We start from the raw sequence: 24,240 nt of genomic DNA on the forward strand, positions 1-24,240 counted from the left end.
ATGTGAGGGTGCAAAACCCCTTTGATATGGATGAGCTACTAGCATTAAATGGTTATCCATCTAGCGCCTTCCACTGTCAGGATAAAATCGTTGATATTAAGAAAGAACTTTATATTATTTTAAAACCACAGTTAGGAGCAAAGGTCGAGGTTCACCAGATGTGGGTCACAATAGTTAAGCAGAGACTTGCACAGGATAGACTAGCATGGAGAACTGCATCAGATCAGTCCTTGGGTTAAATACCACAACAACACTACCATTTGTAAATATAAAAAAGGCATTTGGACTCAGCACAGGAAACATACTTCACAGGGATTGTTTAGAAAATACTGAGCCATGAATACATCCTTGGACAACAACTTTCAGTGATTCTGATCTTACCTAGGGCTTTAAAATAAAATAAAGTTTATATGAATGTTAATGGTTTTGTCCCTGCATAGTGTATGTGATGCACAGATAACTGAAATATCATGGCTAATGTGAACAATGTAAAACATCAGTATGCCATTTTTACAGTCTGTCTAAGAGCTGTCATTTCTTTGAGAGCGGACAGCTGACATCGTTCTCAATGGCTGGGTTTTTCTCTCCACCAGCCAAGAACATGTGTCTGTCAGCAAGACCCTTGCTGTCCAGTGCATGCTGACTCACTCCTCTTAAATAAGCTAACCACCACATGGCTGCTAGCTCTCTTTGTGCTGTCATGTTGTTGTTGTGGTCTTCAGTCCTGAGACTGGTTTGATGCAGCTCTCCATGCTACTCTATCCTGTGCAAGCTTCATCATCTCCCAGTACCTACTGCAACCTACATCCTTCTGAATCTGCTTAGTGTATTCATCTCTTGGTCTCCCTCTACGGTTTTTACCCTCCACGCTGCCCTCCAATGCTAAATTTGTGATCCCTTGATGCCTCAAAACATGTCCTACCAACCGATCCCTTCTTCTAGTCAAGTTGTGCCACAAACTTCTCTTCTCCCCAATCCTATTCAATACCCCCTCATTAGTTACGTGATCTACCCACCTTATCTTCAGCATTCTTCTGTAGCACCACATTTCGAAAGCTTCTATTCTCTTCTTGTCCATACTAGTTATCATCCATGTTTCACTTCCATACATGTCTACACTCCATACAAATACTTTCAGAAACGACTTCCTGACACTTAAATCTATACTCGATGTTAACAAATTTCTCTTCTTCAGAAATGATTTCCTTGCCATTTGTGCTGTCATACTGTGCATGTATATCATCACATTGTCTGACAGGGATATCATCTCATTTTGTCACTAACTACACTGTAGTTCATAGGAATTGTAAACAGTGAAGAACTGTGGGGTCAAGGAGATTTGAATTCTTGTCTGACTATATGGTCCACTGGAGTTGTGAAGGACACACTAAGTACCATATTTTCTTGGTCCAAAGAGTGTGGGAAATGACAAAGTTGAATAAATGAGTACGTGATCATCTCACTGAACAGCGAGTTCGTGATCATCTCACAGAACAGCAAATGTCATATGTTCTGAAGTATATTTGTCAATTGTCTTTGGAAAAATGCTTAATTTTTGCGTAGAGCAGCACTGAAACAGAAAAAATAGGTAAAAATATGATAACTGGTATTGCTATTCAGTGGTAAGATGCTTCTATTCTTGTATTGGACTAAATCCATTTTGACTGCTGCCGCTCTTGGCAACGAGTGAAACAATTAGGAAAAACACAGTTATCACTTATCTGATACAGACTGGGCTGTATGGGAGCACAAGTGCTCTTCAACCTGTATTTACAGGCTGTTTAATTGTTCTGCTAATTTATTATTTTTCTGTTGATAATTATGGTCAACAGTGCCATATTTGAGTGATTATTTTAAGGAAACTCTGTTGAAAGCTGAATAACATTGATAAATTTAATTACTTGTTTAAATTTGCTGTATACTATAAATTCATTGGATATTCCAAGAGTGACATTATCATCACAGTAGTTGTCACAGGGAAGAATTTCAGTGGTAAGAGTTTATTTTGGCTGAGGCCCTCATGCTGTTCTTCTATGATGTATAGAAAGGATGGTGGATAAAAAAGGGTATTTTGAAAGAGGTGACAGATTTCCAGGTGTTACAGAAGAAAATACTATGAAAAATATCACAAATCCTTTTAATTCAATATAATGTTGGGGAATTAATTCTCAAACAACTACTAATCACTCCCTAGCCACAGTTCCCATGCAATCCACATCACAATAAATAAATCTATCCTGATATAGGTGGTATCAAAATTTTGTTCCTCAGGTAAGTGGCTCATTACGCTTTCTTTTATTTTAAATTGATTTTTTTTTTTCCAGCTTCACAGAAAAATTTTCTATAATGGAAACCACAGAAATTCAATTTCGTATGAAGATTTGGATCAAAGTAATCACTGGCTCAAATATAGAATTCCTCTAAATATGTGAAAAATATGTCTGCTGTCGATTGCTTACACTTGTTCTCTTTAAGAGTGTACATTGTCTTGTATGAGCTAAGTTGCGTTTTGTAACTGCATGTGCATGTTATACAATTTATAGATTCATGCCTTTCAAAACACAAGCAGTGTGTGTTTAAACCTTCTCACTGTAAGCTTTGTCATATTTGCATGCTTTGTTTATTTTTGTGTGACTTGATGCATATGGACTCAGTTCTGTAGGTTGATCAGTAAATTGAACATGTTGTAGAAATACATGTAGAAAATATGTACTGAAATGAATGCGAGCAACATTAGTGTGATTAAACTGAAGTAGACTTGTTGTGTGTTGTGGTTTTCATTCCAGAGACTGGTTTGATGCAGCTCTCTATGCTACTCTATCCTGTGCAAGCTTCTTCATCTCAGACTAGATGCTGCAACCTACATCCTTCTGAATTTGCTTAGTGTATTCATCTCTTTGTCTCCCTCTACGATTTTTACGCTCTATGCTGCCCTCCACTACTAAAGTAGTGATTCTTTGATGCCTCAGAACATGTCCTATAATTGATCCCTTCTTCTAATCGAGTTGTGCCACAAATTTCTCTTCTCCCCAATTCTATTCAGTACCTCCTCACTAGTTATGCGATCTACCCATCTAATCTTCAGCATTCTTCTGTAGCACCACATTTTGAAAACTACTACTCTCTTCTTGTCTTAACTATTTATTGTCCATGTTTCACTTCCATTTGTGGCTACACTCCATACAAATACTTTCAGAAAAAACTTCCTGACCCTTAAATCAACACTCGATGTTAACAAATTTCTCTTCTTCAGAAACGCTTTCCTTGACATTGCCAGTCTACATTTGGTATCCTCTCTACTTCGACCATCATCAGTTATTTTGCACCCCAAATAGCAAAACTCACCTACTACTTAAAGTGTCTCATTTCCTGATCCAATTCCCACAGCATGACCTGATTTAATGCGACTACATTCCATTATCCTTGTTTTGCTTTTGTTGATGTTCATCTTATATCCTCCTTTTAAGACACTGTCCAGTCAGTTCAGCTGCTCTTCCAGGTCCTTTGGTGTCTCTGACAGAATTATAATGTCATCGGCGAACCTCAAAGTTTTTATTTCCTCTCCATGGACTTTAATTCTTACTCCAAAATTTTCTTTTGTTTCCTTTACTGCTTGCTCAATATACAGACTGAATAACATCGGGGAGAGGCTACAACCCAGTCTCACTCCCTTCCAAACCACTGCTTCTCTTTCATGCTCCTCGACTCTTATAAATGCCATCTGGTTTCTGTACAAATTGCAAATAGCCTTTCGCTCCCTGTATTTCACCCCTGCCACCTTCAGAATTTCGGGGTGGCCAAGCGGTTAAAGGCGCTACGGTCTGGAACTGCGCGACTGCTACGGTCGCAGGTTCGAATCCTGTCTCGGGCATGGATGTGTGTGATGTCCTTAGGTTAGTTAGGTTTAAGTAGTTCTAAGTTCTAGGGGAGTGATGACCTTAGGTTAGTTAGGTTTAAGTAGTTCTAAGTTCTAGGGGACTGATGACCTTAGAAGTTAAGTACCATAGTGCTCAGAGCCATTTGAGCCTTCAGAATTTGAAAGAGAGTATTCCAGTCAACATTGTCAAAAGCTTTCTCTAAGTCTACAAATGCTAGAAACGTTGGTTTGCCTTTTCTTAATCTATCTCTGAAGATAAGTTGTAGGGTAAGTATTGACTCACGTGTTCCAACATTGCTATGGAATCCAAACTGATCTTCTCCAAGGTCGGCTTCTTCCAGTTTTTCCATTCATCTGTAAAGAATTCGTGTTAGTATTTTGCAGCTGTGGCTTATTAAACCGATAGTTCTGTAATTTTCTCGTATGTCAACACCTGCTTTCTTTGGGATTGGATTTATTATATTCTTCTTGAAGTCTGAGGGTATTTCGCTTGTCTCATACATCTTGTTCACCAGATGGTAGAATTTTTTCTGGGCTGGCTCTCCCAAGGCTGTCAGTAGTTCTAATGCAATGTTGTCTACTCCTGGGGCCCTGTTTCGACTTAGGTCTTTCAGTGCTCTGTCAAACTCTTCACACAGCATCATAGCTCCCATTTCATCTTCATCTTCCTGCTTTTCCATTTCCATAATATTGTCCTCAAGTACATCGTCCTTGTATAGACCCTCTATATACTCCTTCCACCTTTCTGCTTTCCCTTCTTTGCTTAGAACTGGGTTTCCATCTGAGCTCTTGATATTCATGGAAGTGGTTCTCTTTTCTCCAAAGGTCTCTCTAATTTTCCTGTAGGCAGTATCTATCTTACCCCTAGTGAGATATGCCTCTACATCCTTACATTTGTCTTCTAGCTATTCCTGCTTAGCAATTTTTCACTTGCTGTCCATCTCATTTTTGAGATTTTTGTATTCCTTTTTCCTGCTTCATTTACTGCATTTTTATACTTTCTCCTTTCATCAATTAAATTCAATATTTCTTCTGTTACCCAAGGATTTCTACAAGCCCTTGTCTTTTTACCTACTTGATCCTCTGCGGCCTTCACTATTTTCTCTCTCAAAGCTATCCATTCTTCTTCTACTGTATTTCTTTCCCCCATATTTGTCAGTTGTTCCCTAAAGCTCTTTCTGACACTCTCTACAACCTCTGTTTCGTTTAGTTTATACAGGTCCCATCTCCTTTTTGCAGTTTCTTCAGTTTTAATCTACAGCTCATAACCAACAGATTGTGTTCAGAGTCCACATCTGCCCCTGGAAATATCTTACAATTTAATACCTGGTTCCTAAATCTCTGTCTTACCATTATATAATCTATCTGATAGCTTCTAGTATCTCCAGGATTCTTCCATGTGTACAACCTTCTTTTATGATTCTTGAACCAAGTGTTAGCTATGATTAAGTTATGCTCTGTCCAAAATTCTGCCAGTTGGCTTCATCTTTCATTCCTTACCCCCATTGCATATTCACCCACTGCTTTTCCTTCTCTTCTTTTTCCTGCTGTCGAATTCCAGTCCTCCATGACTATTAAATTTTCGTCTCCCTTCAGTGTCTGGATAATTTCCTTTACCTCATTGTACATTTCTTCAGTCTCTTTGTCATCTGCAGAGCTAGTTGGCGTATAAACTTGTACTATTGTGTTAGTTGTGGGCTCTGTGCCTATCTTGACTACAACAATGCACTCACTGTGCTGTTCGTAGTAGCTTACCTGCCTTTCTATTTCTTTATACACCATTAAACCTACTCCTGCATTACCGCTTTTTGATCTTGTATTAATAACCCTGTATTTACCTGACCTGAAATCTTGTTCCTCCTGCCACTGAACTTCACTAATTCCCACTATATCTAACTTTAACCTATCCATTTCCCTTTTTGAATTTTCTAACCTACCTGCCTGATTGATGGATCTGAAATTCCATACTCCAATCTGTAGAACGCCAGATTTCTGTTTCCTGATAACGAGGTGGTCCTCAGTAGTCCCCGCCTGGAGATCCGAATAGGGGACTAGTTTTCCTCTCCAGAATATTTTACCCAAGAGGACGCCATCATCATTTAACCGTACAGTAAAGCTGCATGCCCTTGGGAAAAATTACAACTGTAGTTTCCCCTTGCTTTCAGCCGTTCGCAGTACCATCACAGCAAGACCGTTTTGCTTACTGTTACAAGGCCAGATCAACCAATCATCCAGACTGTTGCCCCTGCAACTACTGAAAGGCTGCTGCCCCTCTTCAGGAACCACATGTTTGTCTGGCCTTTCAACAGATACCTCTCTGTTGTGGTTGCACCTGCGGTACGGCTATCTGTGTCGCTGAGACATACAAGCCTCCCCACCAGTGGCAAGCTCCATGCTTCAAGGGGGGAGATTAAAAATCGAATAAAAAAAGTCTTGATCGCATTTTCAGAATTTTAATTTGTCAGCAACCGGTTTTGGACCTTTCCTCAAACTATCTTCAGGCTTTTCCCCACCATTATGGCTGGTGGTGGTGGTGAATGAAGCGAGATCCGTGGAAGTAAAGTTGTCACTTTCATGGATCTCACTCCGTCTGTTGCCATCAGCAGCCATAATGGCGGGGAAAAGCCCAAAGATGGTCTGGGGAAAGGGCTGCAACCGGTTGCTAACAAATAAAAAATCTGAAAATGCAATCGAGACTGTTTTTATTTGATTTTTAGTATTTTACTCTGATCACTGTGCTCCAATTACAGAATGTCTTCTAAAATTTTGAACTAGTCTTGCCCCTTCTTTTTTTTATTTTTATTTATTTATTTATTTTAAATAATCCAGTAGTACTAATCTGATTGGGAGCTAGTCAGTGTATTGCTTGGTCCTGGCTGGTATGTTTACTCCTTATACAGCATCAGGCCATTGCAATAGAATTCTGTATCAGCAAACTGATTGATGTGATAATTTAGAAGGTTAACTGGATGAAACTTGTCCATGCCTTTATTTTGCAGGGGGGCTATCTAGCCACTGGTTCATGTTCCTCTAGTCGTGCATCAGTTTTCTAGTTGTTTACTGTTCATACAGAGCGTATGGTAGTAAAAAGCTACAAAGACCTTCAAAACCCACCACATACAAGTGGAAAGTTCCGGTCGCAGCCTATTGAAAGGGTTACCATGTCATTGCTCATGTATATTAAATCAGCTCACATGTGCTCACATTAATTATATACTATACGCGAGATGGATATTAATATAGCAAATTATGGGCAGATAAAACTTCAAAGCAGGCAGTTTGCCCAAATCCCAATAAATGTCCAACAGCACTTTCTTTCTTTCTTTCTTTCTTTCTTTCTTTCTTTCTAAGCACTACATTACTTATCATTGAATGTTTGACAGGAGTCATAGTGTTTTCACGCATTACTGAGTTTTCTGGGATTGACATTTTTATCTACTGGGACTCAGTCTTTTGATATCTCTGAGTGCTAGAACTTCAGAGTTGTTTTCAGTGTCTCAGCATCTACAAAAGTGTTATTTTTTTCCTCTCTTTCACAGGAGGAAGGAAACTTGTCAAAAATTTAGCATTACCAGTATAGAAGTTTATTAATAAAGGATCTCTGTATTTCATTGACTGTAATCTGACTCTGTATCAGTGCAGCTGATTAATTTATTGTTAGCCTCTGGTAAGAACAACCGATCTGGTTTTTTGGTTTTTATCTTGTTTATGCTGCTGGCAGAATCAGGTCATAATCAAGTGTACTGATTGGCAGGAAAGTGTCATCACTTGCTTATGCAGCATTTGAAATTGCCTTTTGAAGTTATAATTATAGGCTAAAGCTGATCCTTTGCAATAATGGAGGATAAGGGGCACTGAAGGTTTGGAGCACAAGTTAGGAAATAAAACTGATGTTTTGGCATCTAGCATTTTTATCGGGTTCTTCTTTCACAGCATTGGAACTGTTTTTTATCTTGAATGCAGCCAGTGTAAAGTTACTTGAAGCTTAAATTACTAACCCGTCAGTATTATCAGTTTATTATGATACATTTGTGTTGTATTTAATTTGAATGTGCAATGTAAATTGTGTAAGTTTCATATATTGCACTGAACAGTGTAAATGTTGTTAGTGAGAAACAGCAATAACATTGTTTCTCTCTCTAAATTTGCAAAAGTGATTGTCGTCATAAACTGTTTATTTGAAACACACGGTATCATTATTTTGCTTAAATGATATGTTTGTGTACATATGCATGAAATGCTAGAGAATATTCCATATTGGATATACAGCCGACTACTACTACCTTCTCTGTTTCTTTGTTGAATTAATTTCATTGTGTAGGAAGTAAGGAAAAAATACTTTGTGTGCAGTAGATGTTTTTTTTTTTACATTTTTTATCAAAAACACAGTTAAAATTAGTATAGTATTGACAGATATTGCTTTAGTGTTTTCCTCTTCAGCTACTTGTTTCCAAAGCACCACACAGTAAACAGTGTTGTCAACTCAACTGTAACTGTGGAGCAGGTGAATGCCTTAATTCATTTCTGCCACCTGCCTCAGTCACACATCATTTACATGTTTATGTCCAACAGTGGCACATAAAGCAATGTGAAGCATGAGTGTTTTTCTGAAAATTTGGTAGCATGTTCTGTTCTTTTTTCATTGCAAATAAAGCAGTGATCTTTTGGTTTAGTAATTATACAGCAGCAAAACGAGTGAAGATTTCTGTATTAGGTAATTCCAGTGCTATTGTCCAGATTTGAACCCATAATTTGTAATCCAGTGATTTGTCATTCTGTTGAAATTATTAATAAATAGGTAACTGTGTAATATTTAAGTTATTCCAGTGATGTAAAATAATGCTTCTCTTCATTAGGTGGTGTTTGTTCCATCCATTTCATTGCTTTCATGGCGTGGTAGTTCAAAGACAAAAAATATTGTAAGCAGTTAGCATTTCCTTTCTAAAAAAAGTAGTTTCTTAATTCAAAAAGGAAGAATTTTTTTCTAGTAATCGCTGGCATTGCGGTATGATATAGTAAAAAGTTGATATTACCAACTTTTAAACTTTTGAAGTTTGAGCATACTTTTTTCTTTCTTCCATTTAAAGAGATTTGTGGTCCCATTTGTGTGTGTTTCTTTCTGTTGGTGGCCATCTGCAACAGGTAACACAGTGTTTTTCTAGTTATGTCAGCAATGTCCTTTTGAAGGCGTTTTTATAACAACTCTCCAGTTCATACCCACCACTGAAAGAGAATTTAGATTGAGACCTTTGTCTAATAGATCTGAAAATGTATTTGATTTTTCTTCTTGGCAAAATAATTTAAAATTCCATTATCAGTTCAGTTTTTGATTTCTGTATTGTTTATATCTTTATTTTAGGAAAGAAATGGTGTTATAGATTCATCATATGGTTGTCTTCAATTATACTTACATTTCCAGAGTTTTAAAATTCTGATTCTTAACAGTGCATACCTTTGTGTTGTCAAAAGCTGTTTAATAAAGAGAATTCCTAGCAGTCTCTACTTGGTAGTCACATGAAAATTACTAACCTAATTTAGACCGTTTCTGCCATGACAGGGCCATTAGTTCCGAACATTTTGTCATTTATTCTTTCTATCCAAAATGAGATTGGCATAATTTTTTGTCAGTTACTGTGGATGTGTTCTGTTTAAGTTGTTTTTATTTTTAATTTATTTACCTGTGTGTAGTATTACCACTTTTTTTTCATATGGCTACAGTTTTAACATGAGTTACTTCATGTACTTTGCTTTGTAATTGAAATAGTTAAGCAAATACTCACTATTTGTTGGTTTCTTTCTCATTTTACATCTAAAAAATTCTCAAACATCTCTGTTTAATGTATTTTAATTGCTGGACATGAGTACAGTTCTGTGCTTCTGTTTCCTTGTACTGTTTAATGTCTGCATGTCACAGAGGTAACATTACTGCTACTAAACCCACCCAATGTCTCTGGTTACATAGCAAAGGACACTCAACAGCAGAACACTGCATGTCAGAACAGACATGTGTTGGCATTCATTTTTAGCTTTGTATGGTGTGACAACTGGTTTTTGAAGTGGTTTACATCTCAGATAGTTTTAATACATAGGCAAGCTGTGCCATAAAAATTGCATAACTATTCTTACATTCTTACCAGTTGTTAGTTCTAGCAGGGTGCTTAGGTGCGTGCACTGAGGACATATTGTCAGTTGAAATTCAGTATCACTTCTCTTTATTATATGGGTCTGGCACTCTGAGCTCTATGAAAATGTCCATGACTAAATATGTGTGGCTGTCTCTCTTCATTGACAGTCTTGTGGAGGCAATAGATAATGAATGGTGGTCTTCCCCAACATCATGAACCTGAAAATTATAAAGAACTAGCAGCAAAGAGCGATTAGTGTAGGTGTCGGGTGCTGACCCACGAGTGTGCTGATCCCAGGAGCTACGCTGCAAAGTGTTTGACTGTCCATTTTTTGTAGTACTGTTCTTGCTCCCACTGATTTCAATCTTTTCTTACAAAGAGAAGAAATTCTTGGCTAGTTAACTTTTTTGCAGTGATGGGAATGCACTGTAGGCTGTTGTGCACTTGTTTCATTTCCATGAAACATACTTCTGAGACAAAGAAACTGAAAAGCTGACCATATAATATGACAGGTAGTATCAGTACAGTAGTAAATATGTTAATTCAGTGCTTGTTTGTCTATTCCAATAAACATTTTTCGGCATCTATGTATCTTTTTCTTTTTTAGTGATAGGGAAAGTAACTTTCTGTATAACCTTATATGCAACTACCTTGGATGGCAGGTATTTAATAGGAATCATGAGAGTTTCCTTCAGAAACCTTGTTGGGTGCAAACGAGGTGCTTTCTTAGCTATCAGCAGTCACATTGAAAGTGTAGCTGCTTCCTTTTCCAGTGATGCTGCTGTCTATGTAAACTATATGTTTCATCCTGTGCTTTCAAAATAATTCAGTTTGTAGTATTTATGCAGCTTTTTTTGCAGTTCCCAGATTCTTTGACATTTTAGTGCCATTTTGAAGTTTCATTATTTCAAATAAATTTAACACCGTGTGTCATCTTTGCAGTTAACAGATTCGCTCTGCACAGTAAGGCAGTAGCATTATGTATTGAGAAAGTTTTGGATTTTGTATCTGAATCTACTTATATTTGTCAAAAACATTTGCGTTATCTGTGTGTCTGTGTGTGTGTATGTGTGTGTGTACAGTGTGCTGTACATTGTGTTGTGTACCAGGTCGGGATCCTGCCCCAGCCAGCTTCTCCAAGTTCTGCCCTTAGATGCTAACAGTGCACACCACCGCCTGTTTGGTTCCGGCTCCCAGAGAATGAAACACAAAGACCGACCCAATATAGTCGTGGCTAACCTATCGCATTATGGAAGGTTTGTTGTCCCCATTACCTGCTTACCTTCGGCTGTACATTCATAAACATGTCATCCTATACTGTTTTAATGCACCATATTAAAGTCCTGTCTGTATTTGTGTTATCCTTTCCCTTCCTGCAATTTTAAGTTTCTCATTGCCTCATTGTTGAAGTCTGAGAGCCTGTAGCCGTTACTTAACAAAAACAAACTGAAGTCCCAGCCATAGTAGGATATGATCTGACGACAAGGTGCAGCCACATTTTTTTCCGAACTAGTGTTGCACACAGGACACTAAGCTTGAAAAATAATTCACGGGGAGGTAAGACACAGTGCAAGATATTATCCTCATTACATTTTTATTGATAAGTGGGTGAAGATGATGGGGTACGCTTGTAAAGTGTTGGATTTGTCAAATCCAGTGATGTCACAGTTACAAAACGAAGGGCATAATGAGTGCATTGATAACTTAGCATTTATTCAGAAGAAGAAGAAGCTGAGGATGAAGATCATGATATGCAGGGCTATTAGGCAGCAATTATAACAGTACTATGTAGAGTTTGAGGAGATGCTGAATTTGAAATCTCTTCACAGAATGTGCTACTGAGAACTGAAATTGAAGGTATCTCAGCAAAATGAATGTATCTGCTGGAGCCAGTATTACCACTGCTAGGGTAAATAAGTAGTACTCTCTCTCTCTCTCTCTCTCTCTCTCTCTCTCTCTGTGTGTGTGTGTGTGTGTGTGTGTGTGTGTGTGTGTGTGTGTGTGTGTGTGTGTTGACACTGTGGTTGGGACTTCAGTTTCCAGTATATGGCTACACTTAATTTTAAACGTCTGTCATCAAGAACAGTTCTTAGGGATATTGATTTTTAAAAAGGACATATCTCTAAACGGAGAAGTTTGATACGGATTATTACGTGATGTTAAACATCTGTTTTGTGTATGTCTTAACAATTAAACATTAAAGACCATGTTTGTAGGGACTCTGTTGTTGCAAACTCTGCTTTGCTACACTATCTAAATGACTTCATCTACCTGTATCCCAACCTTTTTCTCCAATGAAACCATCTTTATTGCATGTTAATCCTTTTGATGTATCTATACTATTATTTACTGCTTGCAGAAGTGTTTCACTCTTTCCAGTGTATGCTGTGTACTATAAGTAAACTAATGTGTAATGTACTGTGTCTGAAAATGTGAATTGAGCTTTGCATTGTGATTGATTTCTTTCAGTGTGCTTTTTCTTGTGGCATTGTGGCACTTGAACATAACTGCTTGTGTTGTGTGACTTGCTTTGGAGCTATTATGTCTATTGTTGGGTGTGTAAGGATGTAAAGACTTTGGTTGTGTGCTCTTGTATTTGTATTCCACTGGATGTTCATTGACACTGCACTTCATTGCTATAAATGTTCTTTGAATCAGTCAGGGAACTCTCATTAAGGCTGTTTTTGTTTTGCAGATTAATGTATAGTAAGGTAAACCAATAGTGAACTTATGTGAAACAGATATCAACAGGAAACAAGCGAAATTGTGTTCTGTAGGCATTACATGTTGTGAAGAATGACAGTGTAAGAAGCGAGCTGCAGGATGAAGGTTTGTTGATTACTCAAGTGTTTGCATGACATTGGAACTACATGTCAAATCGTAAATCTTTCACACAGGTGGGAACTTTAGGGTCACATCTTGTCAATCCACATTTCATTGCTAAATACTGAATGGTGAATGTAAAGGAATAAGAGACTGTCATACAAGAATTTGATATTTGGATGCAGTATTGAGGAAGTACAGCACAATGCTGGTAATACTTGGATTATCGAAGAACCAAAGTGAAGTTCATAATGAATGTCAGTGACAAAATTCCTGAACAAACTCCTTGTGGTGAAAGAAGAAAAATACCACACAAAATTTTTAAGACATCATAGGATTAATAGTTGCTTGCTCCTGAAGATGTTTCTCAAAAGGAAAATCCACTTCACAAAAATATAAAATTACAAGGCAGAATAACAAGCCAAAAATTTCAGCACTGCTGACACACACACACACGCACACACACACACACACACACACACACACACACACACACACACACACACACAAATGAAAACATTAATCCTCTCTAAGGAGGGAGCAAATAGTTCCGGAAACTAAGACATGTTCTTGCATGTGTTGGAATTTTTCCTCCTGAATGTAAGTACCCATTCTCTCTCTTCATAATTTTATGGTTTTCCAGAATATATTTACAAATTCAGATACTAACACTATTTGGAAGGTAGTTGATACCATCTTTCTGTCTTTGTCCAGTGTATCTGGTTCCTTTGTAATTGAAAAAAGGAAATAATGCTAAAAACTGTGTTGTCTTTCATTTGAGTTTTTGATTTGTTTGAAAGCATGTACAATAAAATTTTCTGAGTATGTGTGTGTTCTTATTTAGGTGCAACATTTTTATGGGGTATATTTTTTAAAATATAAGTAATGTTAGCTTTGGGAATTGTGGTCTCTTTTACAGGAGAATGCATGAAAGTAAGATTGTAACTTCTCATACAGTGATTCCAATCTACTATGGAAAAAGTAAGCTATAAAATAAAGATGAACAACTGATAAATGCACAGAATATGTCATAAGTAACTGTGCTGATTACATTAGATTGGGATAAACTACCATGCCTTTATGATTCTCTTGGTGATGTGCACCACCAGTGGAATATTAAAACATTCTAACAGAGGCTCTTCAGTTAGACATGGCGAGATGATATTCTGTGCCATTCATTTCCATTGATGCTCAGTGCCACCTTTAGTATATATTCAGTGCTTTCACTAGAGATTACATGATGTGGCATAGTGTCCAGTGTGAATCAACTTTTTAAATCTGCTTAGGACATATGCAGTGAGAAGTGTATATTTATGATCAACATTTAAATAATAGATAGGAATATGAACAGTGACGACATAATAGGACAGATAGGATCGGTGAGACACGAGGAATTGGGAGATTAAAGTGAACTGGGAACTGAGCTATTTGAGAGAAGATGAAAATAATGTGATTAAAGTGTTGAGATTGAGAACAAGGAAGAAATGATGATAGTACAAGTGGCACAGGGGTGGCAATGTAATGTCACCAAACTAAGTCCCTACTTAATAACGTATTGCACCATGATTTGGAATTAGCACTAAAAACTTTAGGTCCCCTCTGTGCATGGTTATGTAACGAAGCCTAGTAAAGCATTGTGGTGCTTTACCACAGCTTTCTGAGACACTCAGAATGGAATGTAGATGAAAATTATTCTGCAGGCAAGATGAAAAATCACTGAATTGGTTATCACATTAGACTGTTTGCTGTTCTGCAGTAGATTGTATGATTGTGAAGGTGGCTTTGAACTAGTATTCATACTAACCAGCAGGTACATGCAGCTCTAAAATTGATCATGAGGGATGCCAAATTTTAGGAGTGGCCCTAATATACAATCCTTGACATCATGTGCTTAATTCATTTATGGTGTCCTAGGAGGAATGGTTTATATTAAGGGATGTGATGGAAATGATCATGTGAAGCAAATAAGTCCAGTAACATGAGCTATAAAATGCATACCTCAAGAGGTATGAGGACTACTTTATGTTTGGTACTGTGAAAGACATCTCTTCTACTGAACAAGTGCCTAATAGCTCTTAAGGTATCGCCATGTTTACTAGACTTTCTTGCAGCAGATGATCATTCCTGTCGTATCCCTAAGTACTGACTGTTCCTCATGGGACACCTTGTGTTCTGTGGTAACTGAAACTTTGCGTCAGGTGTAACCCCCTGGTTATCAAAAGTTGTCTTAACAAATTGATTGGGGCAACTGCTTGAAATAAGCAGATGATTGAGGTTTGTGTACCAGCCTGGAACAAATTTTCTCTCATCACAGAAAACGAATAATACTGTGGTAACTGCATCAGTGAACTGATTTCATGAATTTTTTATTTCGCTGTTTCTGTAGGTCAAGCATTTAAATGTGATTAGTGGGATCAGGAAGTTAATGATTTTCCACAAGAGATTAAGAAGAAATGCATTTAATTTAGGTTTTCAGAGCATAGGGGTAACAATATTGATAAATAAAAAGATGCAGTTATCAGTTTTGTATGATGATGGGCATGAATAGACAGAAGGCTGAAGAGTTTAATGTGTTGTCCAAATCTAATGTTGTTGAAATTGGTAGCAGAGAAGAGGCACAAAGCTGTTGGAATTATGATGCACTGGATGCAAAGAACAACATTCAGCAGTATCTGTGCTTAAAAAAGCCTTAGACATAGTAGTGTTTTAAAAATCTGTAGAGAGTTGTGTATCACAATGAAAGGGAACCAACTCAAATATTTGTCTTCAAAATCAAAATACCCTCAGAATACTTTTTTTATGTAACATGCTTGTAGTGAGAAAAATGTTTCATGCATTGGTTCCAGAACCATACTTTGAAATTGTGTGTCAGTGTCATTTTTTAAATCTATAAACACATTATTGCAACATTTGGCAGTCCTTAGAGGCTCAGGCTTTCCTTGTGCGTATTATTAAGATAATTACTTCAAGTAGAGATGAAATCTCATTGTTTATCCACATGTCACAGCTACAGTAAGGTGCGCACAATAAATATGCATCCTGAGAAATCACAGTGGAATAATGGAGAGGAACTAACAGTTCTATGATACAATTTTTCACAAGTGTTGGTAATGGACTGTGTTTTGAGGAATGTCTCCTGTGCATGAAGAAGACTATACAATTCACACAAACATATTCTGAAGGTTCTGAGAAATTGAGAGGTAATTTCAATTTTGAGAATGCTGCTTTCAGTCTTCACCTGCCAACAAAGAGTATGTTGATGTATTAAAGCAACTAGTGAAGTAAAAGTGAAGTTTGGCAGGATCTCACTTCAGACGTACCTTCAATTTTGCCCAGAACTGTAGTTACATTGGAAATTGGAAATGAAATTATTGAGTCCTCAGATGTGTCTAGTATTCTGTAATAATCCCACAATAACATCAGCTTATGTGGACACTAACATTTATTCTACATATTCTGTGTAAAACCAGAACTGCCTGAAGTCAAGTTTGGAATTGATATATGGAATAACTTTGTTCATATGGCACAAAACCTCCACCTCCAGAAATAACTGGGATTTATAACCCACCAACCCCAAATGGGAATGTAGTTGTTAATCTCAGTACCACTTAAATCTGCTGATGTTTCAGAAAGGGTCATTGTATATATGAGGAATGGTATGTGAACAGTAATCAAAGCATATATGCCTACTAGCTGTGCAGATGATATTCAAAAAATGTGATGATGAGATTTAAAAAACAATTACTCAGCTCATTAGCAAAGACAGATATTTAATTGTGATGTGGGAATTCAGCAGTTGGGAAAGGAACAGAAGGAAAAATAGTCAGAAACATGGATTGCAGTAAAAAACCGAAAGTGGAAGCAGCTTGATAAAATTTTTGGCAGAATAAAATAGAAGATTGCTAGTACTTGGATTAAGAATCATGAAAGACAGTTGCACATGTAGAAGAGACCTGGAGACAATGGAGAGTTTCAGGTGGATCATACAATGGTAAAAATATTGTAAAGAAAGCTCTAGCAGAATGTAAATAATTTAGAAGTAAAAGTGATTTCTCATCGAATAGCAGAAGCGTTGCGATCAACAGGCACACACACACACACACACACACACACACACACACACACACACACACACAGACAGGCGCGCGCGCGAGCGCACGCCCGCGCGCGCCCACACACACAGAATGAGAGAGAGAGAGAGAGAGAGAGAGAGAGAGAGAGAGAGAGAGAGAGAGAGAGAGAGAGAGAGAACTTTGCTAGCTTTTGCCAGAGGTTAAAGTAGACAATACGACGAGGCCCAGTACAAATCTTAAGATAATGTGCGAGATGGTTCTTGTGGAGAATTGCCACCCACGTTGGAAGTGCTGTGTCAGTTGTGCAATGATGTTGATATCAGTGGTCATGTGATTATTCTCACACCAATAGGTGAGGTTCTGGATGTGTCCGTTCAGCACAGACGCCTGCCGGGATCCTTGTATAGTTAGGGCAGCAGTGGCAGATTGTACAGCTACCATAAGCACAGATAAGGTGGCTTGTGAACCCAGGTGTGTCAACATGAACTCTTGAAAACTGGTTATTAGCAGTGGGACTAAGGACACATACCCTTCTAGTATGTCTGCCACTCCAGCCACAGAATGGATGTGCACAGCTGTACTGGTGCCATCAGAGTGTCACTTGGAAGGTGGTATGGCGCACTTTGGTATTCGGCAATGAAAGCAGATTCTACCTGCACATAAGCAATGATCATCTATGCATACGATGTAGATCTGGTGAGCACACAGGCCCCATCCCAGGCCTTATGGTATGGGGTTTGATAAACTACAGCTCTCTTCACCTTTGGTGTTTCTTGATGGGATGCTAACCGGTGCTTGTTATGTGCAGAATGTTAGACCCTTTCTTTCTTTTGCCATTCTTGCAAAGGGGAGCTGATGTGTTGTTCCAACAGGATAATGCTCACTCCACATGCTCTGCAAGATATCCAGACTTGTCTCCAATCGAACACATGTGGGATACGATGGGGCGAGAAGTGACATGGGCAGCTCGTCAACCAAAAACTGTTACAGAACTACATGAATAGGTCGAGCCGGCATGGCATAACATATTCCAGGCCAGTATTTGTCATCTGTGTGATCGACTGGATGCCAAAGTCAGTGCTTGCATTGCCATCCATGAAAGCTGCACCACATACTAATACAGATTTTTTAGCATCGGGTGATACCTGATGCCTCAGAACCACTTGCGCTATTGAGCTGTAAATAAAATTATTTCATATCCTCCGTATCCACTATTGCAACAATAAATCCCGAATGAATTGGAAACATCTAAAAAAAAGTGTACTAATTATTTTTTCCAGCAGTGTATGGCTTAGGGGAAGAGAGGCACCATGTACAGGAAAATTAAGAAAGGCTAATGCCACATCAACTGAACCACCTTTAGGTATTACCATGACCGTCTCCAATTCGAATAAAATTTTCAGCTCTTTCCTACTGAATAAAAAATAAGCTGTGAAAAATTTGAGCTCAAGATTCAAAAATTTCTATACGTTTGGAAGTTTATGATTGAAGGCTGCAAAATGTCATGCAATCTCTACAATAGTTTTGGCCAAATTTAAGACTGCTTAAAATCGATACCAGTCATGATATAGGCCTGGTGTTTGGATTAGATGCACAATGTTTTGTGCTCTTCAGTCGTTCATTGTCTTTAAGGTACAGGAAGTCAATGTTCATAAAGAATGAATGGTGGTGCACTGCCTCTTGAATAAATGAAGCATCCAGAAGTGAGGCAGGAAATAAAATGAAATTTCATGAGTTGAGATGGTATCCGATTTCAAAATCGAGCAAAAGTTACAAAGAACTTGACAGTATGAGCCCACTCATCAGTATGAGGGTTCATCTCCTCTAGTCTGGATGCACTAAGTGATTTGGTTGGGAAGGGTTTTGTGAAGCTGTTTTGTCCTGTCCAGAGACAAGATGACAAAAGCTTTCATAAATGGTCCTCGATATCATGGATACAGACACTCGGATGCAGTTTACATCCAAGGTCGTCCGATACATGTTCTATTGGGGGCAGATCTGGGGATCTTGCTGACCACAGGAGTACCTCAGTATAACACACATGGATCATAGAGACAGGTATCACGTATGGACGAGCATTGTCCTGTTGAGAAATAAAATGAGGACCTCTCCCCAGGCCTGCCATCACCATACTTGCTGACGATAGTCGCACACGACAGTGCAGAACAGTGTTTCGTTGCTGAGCACAGTGTCCCATTCATCTTCAGTCCATGCTTTGCAGTCATGGCATCACTCCCAATGAAGTCACATGTGTTGGGGTGTTAACGGCAGCCTGGTCTTTCAGAGAAGTGGACAACGTGGAAGGCTGTAAACAAAGTACACTCTAGTACAACAAGATGCAAGGCTAACCTCAAGTGGCACCTTCCCTTTTTTTTTTTTAAAAAGTATGATGCTGTGCAGACTAACAACCATCTATTACAATTCTCTTCATCTCCAGCCATGAGAGATTTGATGAGGTCGACACCAAAGGCACTTGATGTGGTCAGTTTCTGGTCAACCAATGTAGAAATTGATGTCAACAATTGATCTCCTTTTTCTGATTATGTATTTGATTCTTGTGACACGATAATAAACAAACGTCGGCTGCTTACACATGGGATCGTAATTCTCTAGGACAGCTGCTGCTAGCCTTTGACCAGTGGTGCAGGATCACACAGAATGTTGCAGGTAGTCCTTCACTTGTAATCAGATGGTAGTCACTGATTTGATGAGGCAACAATGTGCTCAGTGCACAATATTGCGATCATCCCTGGTGGAGGTTGGACATGTTCATCTGAAACACTGACGAGGAGTATGCCTTCTTTAGCATTCTCGTGCATTTCAGCATTTGGCCACTATTATGTCCAAAGGCTCTACAAATCTGAACACTGCACAGTTCAACCAGTCAGCCAAAGTGAAACCCAAAATGAGGGCCCTTTCAAACTCTGTCAGCTGCTGATAATGCTATCTCATATGAGTGCTTGAGATCTCTGCGTCCTTCACAATGATCATTCAACATCTGATGCTGTTCATGCCCATTTTATGCCTAACCAGGCATGGTAACAACACTAAACATGAGCAAAACTAATGTCCTCAGGTGGCTATAGTAATTGTCATAGAGAATTTCAGCTCTAATTATTTACGTAGCTGTTGATGGTGACCATCGTGTGTCTGCACAGTTGCAGTGACTTGTGGCCATGTTATCTGTTTCATTCACTTTTTTTGTCAGCCAGTGTAACTGTTTCACCATTTTGTGACTGAAAAAATCTTTGGTCAAGAAATTATACTAAATGTCCTTTAGTGGTTCCACAGTAAAGTTGTGTGCTGCCATTTCTACCAATTTTGAATGTTGTAGAAGTTATTAGTACATAAACAGGCCATTGTTTTTTAATCGAATTTCTACCTAATGCAATACTGTACTGCTAAATATTATAACCCCTATTTTGTGAATGTAGGTTTTCCCGGCATATATTGTTGTTGAAAAGCTCTCAGGTTCCCAGCCTGGTAGCAGTATTAAAATACCATGATGTTTTGATGAATGTCATACTCATCACCTTCTGCCAAAGTATCAAGATATGCAGACACTGTAATATTTATACTATTGGAGTGTGGCCCTCCACTTGGCTACAAGTGGTCTTGATCTGTCCAGCTGGTGGGCTGCAGTGGTAGGGGTACGGGGTGCTCCGTTCGCATCTCTGTGTGGGCATTCCGTCATGTCTTGTGAGTTGGATGGTGCTTGTCATGCTCTCATCATCTTGCCACTAACACTAGATACCATGCTGCACTTAGTTGATATCCTTTTGTCTGTTGACCAGATTTTTTTGTAGTGCTGTCACAATATCCGGCTGCTCAGCATAGCATCTTGGTGTTCTGGAAGTCAAAGATGTGGTCTTCTTTGATGCTGTGCTGTGCTATTGCTGATTTTTCTGTCTGTCCTAGTCACAGGTCTGATGTGCTCCTTGCAGTGTTTCGAAATACAGAACTGTGTTTGACCAATGTACTATTGACCATATTCACAGGTGATCCTGTATATTCCCAGTACTTCATTTGAAGTGGGTCTTTTGCTGAGCAGGGTTACCCTTTCATCTTAGACTGTGGTTGGAAGACAGTTTTTACATTGGGTTTTTCTAGTAGGCTCACAATTTTGGCTTAGGGCAGTCCCAGGTACAGAAGGAAAGCAAGTCTCTTTTTTTCTTCCTCTTCCCAGTTTCCAGCATATTGTCTCCTCTTGAATGCCCTACGCAGGACGCTGCACTGGTCGACATTACCCTGCCAAGTAAGGAAAAGTCCATCAAAAACTAGTTCAGAGTCGAAGAAAGTCACAGTTAAACTTTTGGAATGGTGATCTCTGAGGTGGGGTATTTACTCTTGAGGATATGGATTTTCACTCTGAGGAACCTGAATGCTGGGCACCAGCTGACATTCCCCCCCTGACCTCCCGATAAATCACCGCCTCCGAGGGAGAGAGACAAGACAAACCATCACTAATCAGTGGCTCCCACAGAAATTTCTGTGTTGCAGTGGAATTGAAATGGATACCGATCACATTTGGAAGAATTACAGCTCCTGATCCAGATGAAACCATCCTTCATCTACTTACAAGAAACTCATTTTAAAGTCACCGACACACCTGCATTAAGGGTTTACCACCCCTACAGGAAGGATGATATTACTGGAGACAGGCTAAAGGTGGAGTGACTGTTTTTATTGATGACAGATACCACTCCTCTCTGGTCCCTCTTACCATGGCCATACAAGTAGTGGCTGTGAAAGTTCTAGCACCACTCCCATACCTGTTCCTCCTTGTGGGGAACTTCGTGCTGTGGGACTCAGCTACCACTTGCTCTGGGGGGTTGAATTATTTTGAGAATATCTGCCTTTTGAACTTGGGTCAGATGACACTTCTCCACAGCTACAGGGGCTTTTTCAGCCATTGACCTTTGTTTTTGCTCCCCGGCTATTGCAGACTCAGTTCAGTGGGAACTGGCTACAGATTTACATTCCAGTGACCACTTCCCAGTGTGGATCTGTCTGTCAACTCAGATGGTGGTCAACAGGAGACCATGAAGATGGATGATTTAAAGGGCAAACTGGTTGCAGAGTAGTCGACGGACCATTTTTGAATGAAAGGATTGTGCATAGGAGACAGTGCCGTGTATCACTCATGAGATCCGACTGGCTTCCACAGAGTCCATCTCTTGGTCTAGCAACTACGTCAAATGATGATCTGTACCCTGGTGGAATGACTACTGTTGTGTGGCAATCAGAGCCAGACAAACAGCTCTGCTGAACTTCAAACACCATCCAACTACAGAAAATCTTCATGCTTTCAGATCAGTGAGAGCACATTCAGGACGAGTGATAAGAGAACGGAAGAGGTATTCCTGGAAGGAATTCACAACTTTCGTTAATTGGTCCACTTCCACTGTGCAAATTTGGGAATCAATAAGACAGATCTCGGGCAAGGACAGTATGTCCCCCCTTACAGCCTTGTCAAGAAATGAGGTCTTGGTGGATATGTCTAAAGATGTGGCTCAGGTTTTAGATGAACACTTTTTTACAGTCACTGCATCATCTAGACAAGCTACTCCTTTTCAGATGTTCCATAGGACTGTGGAGACGATGAAGCTCCATTTCTTCTTGCATAATGAGGAAGTCTGCAACTTTCCATTCTCCATGTGGGAACTGGAATCAGCTCTATCCATGGCAGAGACACTGCTCCAGGACCTGGTAAGATTCATTATGCCATGCTTCATCATTTGTGCTCTGAAGCGAAAGCACAGCTCCTCTCTTGTTTCTATGAGATCTGGTTTGATTGACAGTACCCTATGACTTGGAAGGAGGAATTATTAGTGGCAAAAGCCCTTACCAGTTGTGTGTGTAAGACTCTTGAATGCATGGTCAACTGCCACCTTGTCTGGTTGATCAAATCCTGAGGTCACCTGAGTCGCCCCCAGTGTGGTTTCAGGTGCTACGGTTCGGCCCTATGCAACTTAATTGTACTGGTTTGTGTGTTTCTTGACCTCGAGACAGCATATGACACTGCTTGGAGGTACAACATCCTTCGCCAACTTCATGAATGGGGACTACGTAGACATCTGCCGTTTCTTATCAAATCCTTCCTTGAGGACTCTTGCTTTCAATACTGCATCGGTGATGCATTGTTTGACTAGTATGTTCAAGAGAATGGGTGTCCCCCAAGGCAGTGAACTCAGTGACACATTGTTTGCCATTGCTATCAATAGCATTTACTCCACTACTCTTCCTCCAATCTTAAAATGGCGACAAGGCAGCTACAGCTGACCATCAGGATTCCAGAAACGTGGGCCAAGAGAACTGCTTTTTGATTCTCACCAGAGAAGAATACATGTGTCAATTTTAACCATGTTCATCGAAGTTTTAATGAACCAGTGTTTACAATGGTGTACAGTTTTTACGTCTTCTGGAAACTGTGCACTTTTTGGATTTTTTATATTCTTGAAATTAACTTGGTTCCCACATGTGAAAGACTACGAACAAAGGGCTTCCAGTCATTGAATATTTTGAAATGCCTTAGAAGACAAGTATGGGGAGCTGATACGTCCCACTCCCTGCAGTTTTATAGGACATTTGTTTGCTCATGTTTGGAGTATGGCAGTGTGGTCTATGGATCAGCCCGTATTTCCTACCACAAAATCTTAGCTGCTTTACACCATGAGGACATTCAGATATCAGATGGAGTATTTAGGACCACTCCAGTTCAGTATCTGTGTGCAGAGGCTGGTGAACCACCCCACTGGATTCAGTGACATATCCTTTTGGCTCAACAGCCACTGAAAATCTCAGTGTCACCTGAGTCATTGGCATTTAGTGCAGTGGTCTAACTCAATTTCAAAGGGCTGTTCAGGAATCAGACCCATGTGACCAAGCCATTCAGGATACTTGCTACTGGCTGTCTCCAGGATGTGGAGCCATCTGTAGAATTTTAGTATGTATCACATTTTATCATTGTTTATACAGATGGATCCCAGCAAGAGAATTTCTTCCGTTGTCCGTTTTCCCTGAAAGGGTTTCCAAACTGCATCTTCTGGAACAATTTACAAATTATGATGCGGAGTTATATGGCATTATGATGGCATTGGGTACGGACATCCCTACACAAGGTTCACTGTGTTTCAACTTGCCTAGTCCACTACAAGCACTTTACCAAATGTATCAAGTAGACTAGTTGATTCAGCTATCCATGACTCCTTACACCGGCTCAAACACTGTGGCAAGGAGGTGATCTTTTGCTGTGTACCTGTCCACATTGGGACACAGGGAAATGACGTGACCGATAAAGCAGTCATGGGAGTGTGTCAGTATGGTGCTGTCCATCAGTGTC

General features: G+C 39.3%; 1 protein-coding gene across 1 annotated transcript in view; it reads left to right on the top strand.

Annotated features, from left to right (window-relative positions):
- The window catches only part of LOC126412898 (E3 ubiquitin-protein ligase SH3RF1), a 236,679-nt gene that overhangs the window by 159,592 nt on the left and 52,847 nt on the right, over window positions 1–24,240 (top strand). The window contains exon 13 of the mRNA XM_050082789.1: window positions 11,112–11,258. Coding sequence (XP_049938746.1) covers window positions 11,112–11,258 — 147 coding nt within the window. The remainder of the gene's footprint in view (window positions 1–11,111; window positions 11,259–24,240) is intronic.

This window comes from Schistocerca serialis, chromosome 7, assembly GCF_023864345.2.
Source record: "Schistocerca serialis cubense isolate TAMUIC-IGC-003099 chromosome 7, iqSchSeri2.2, whole genome shotgun sequence".
In the NCBI taxonomy this organism is placed as follows: Eukaryota; Metazoa; Arthropoda; class Insecta; order Orthoptera; family Acrididae; genus Schistocerca; species Schistocerca serialis.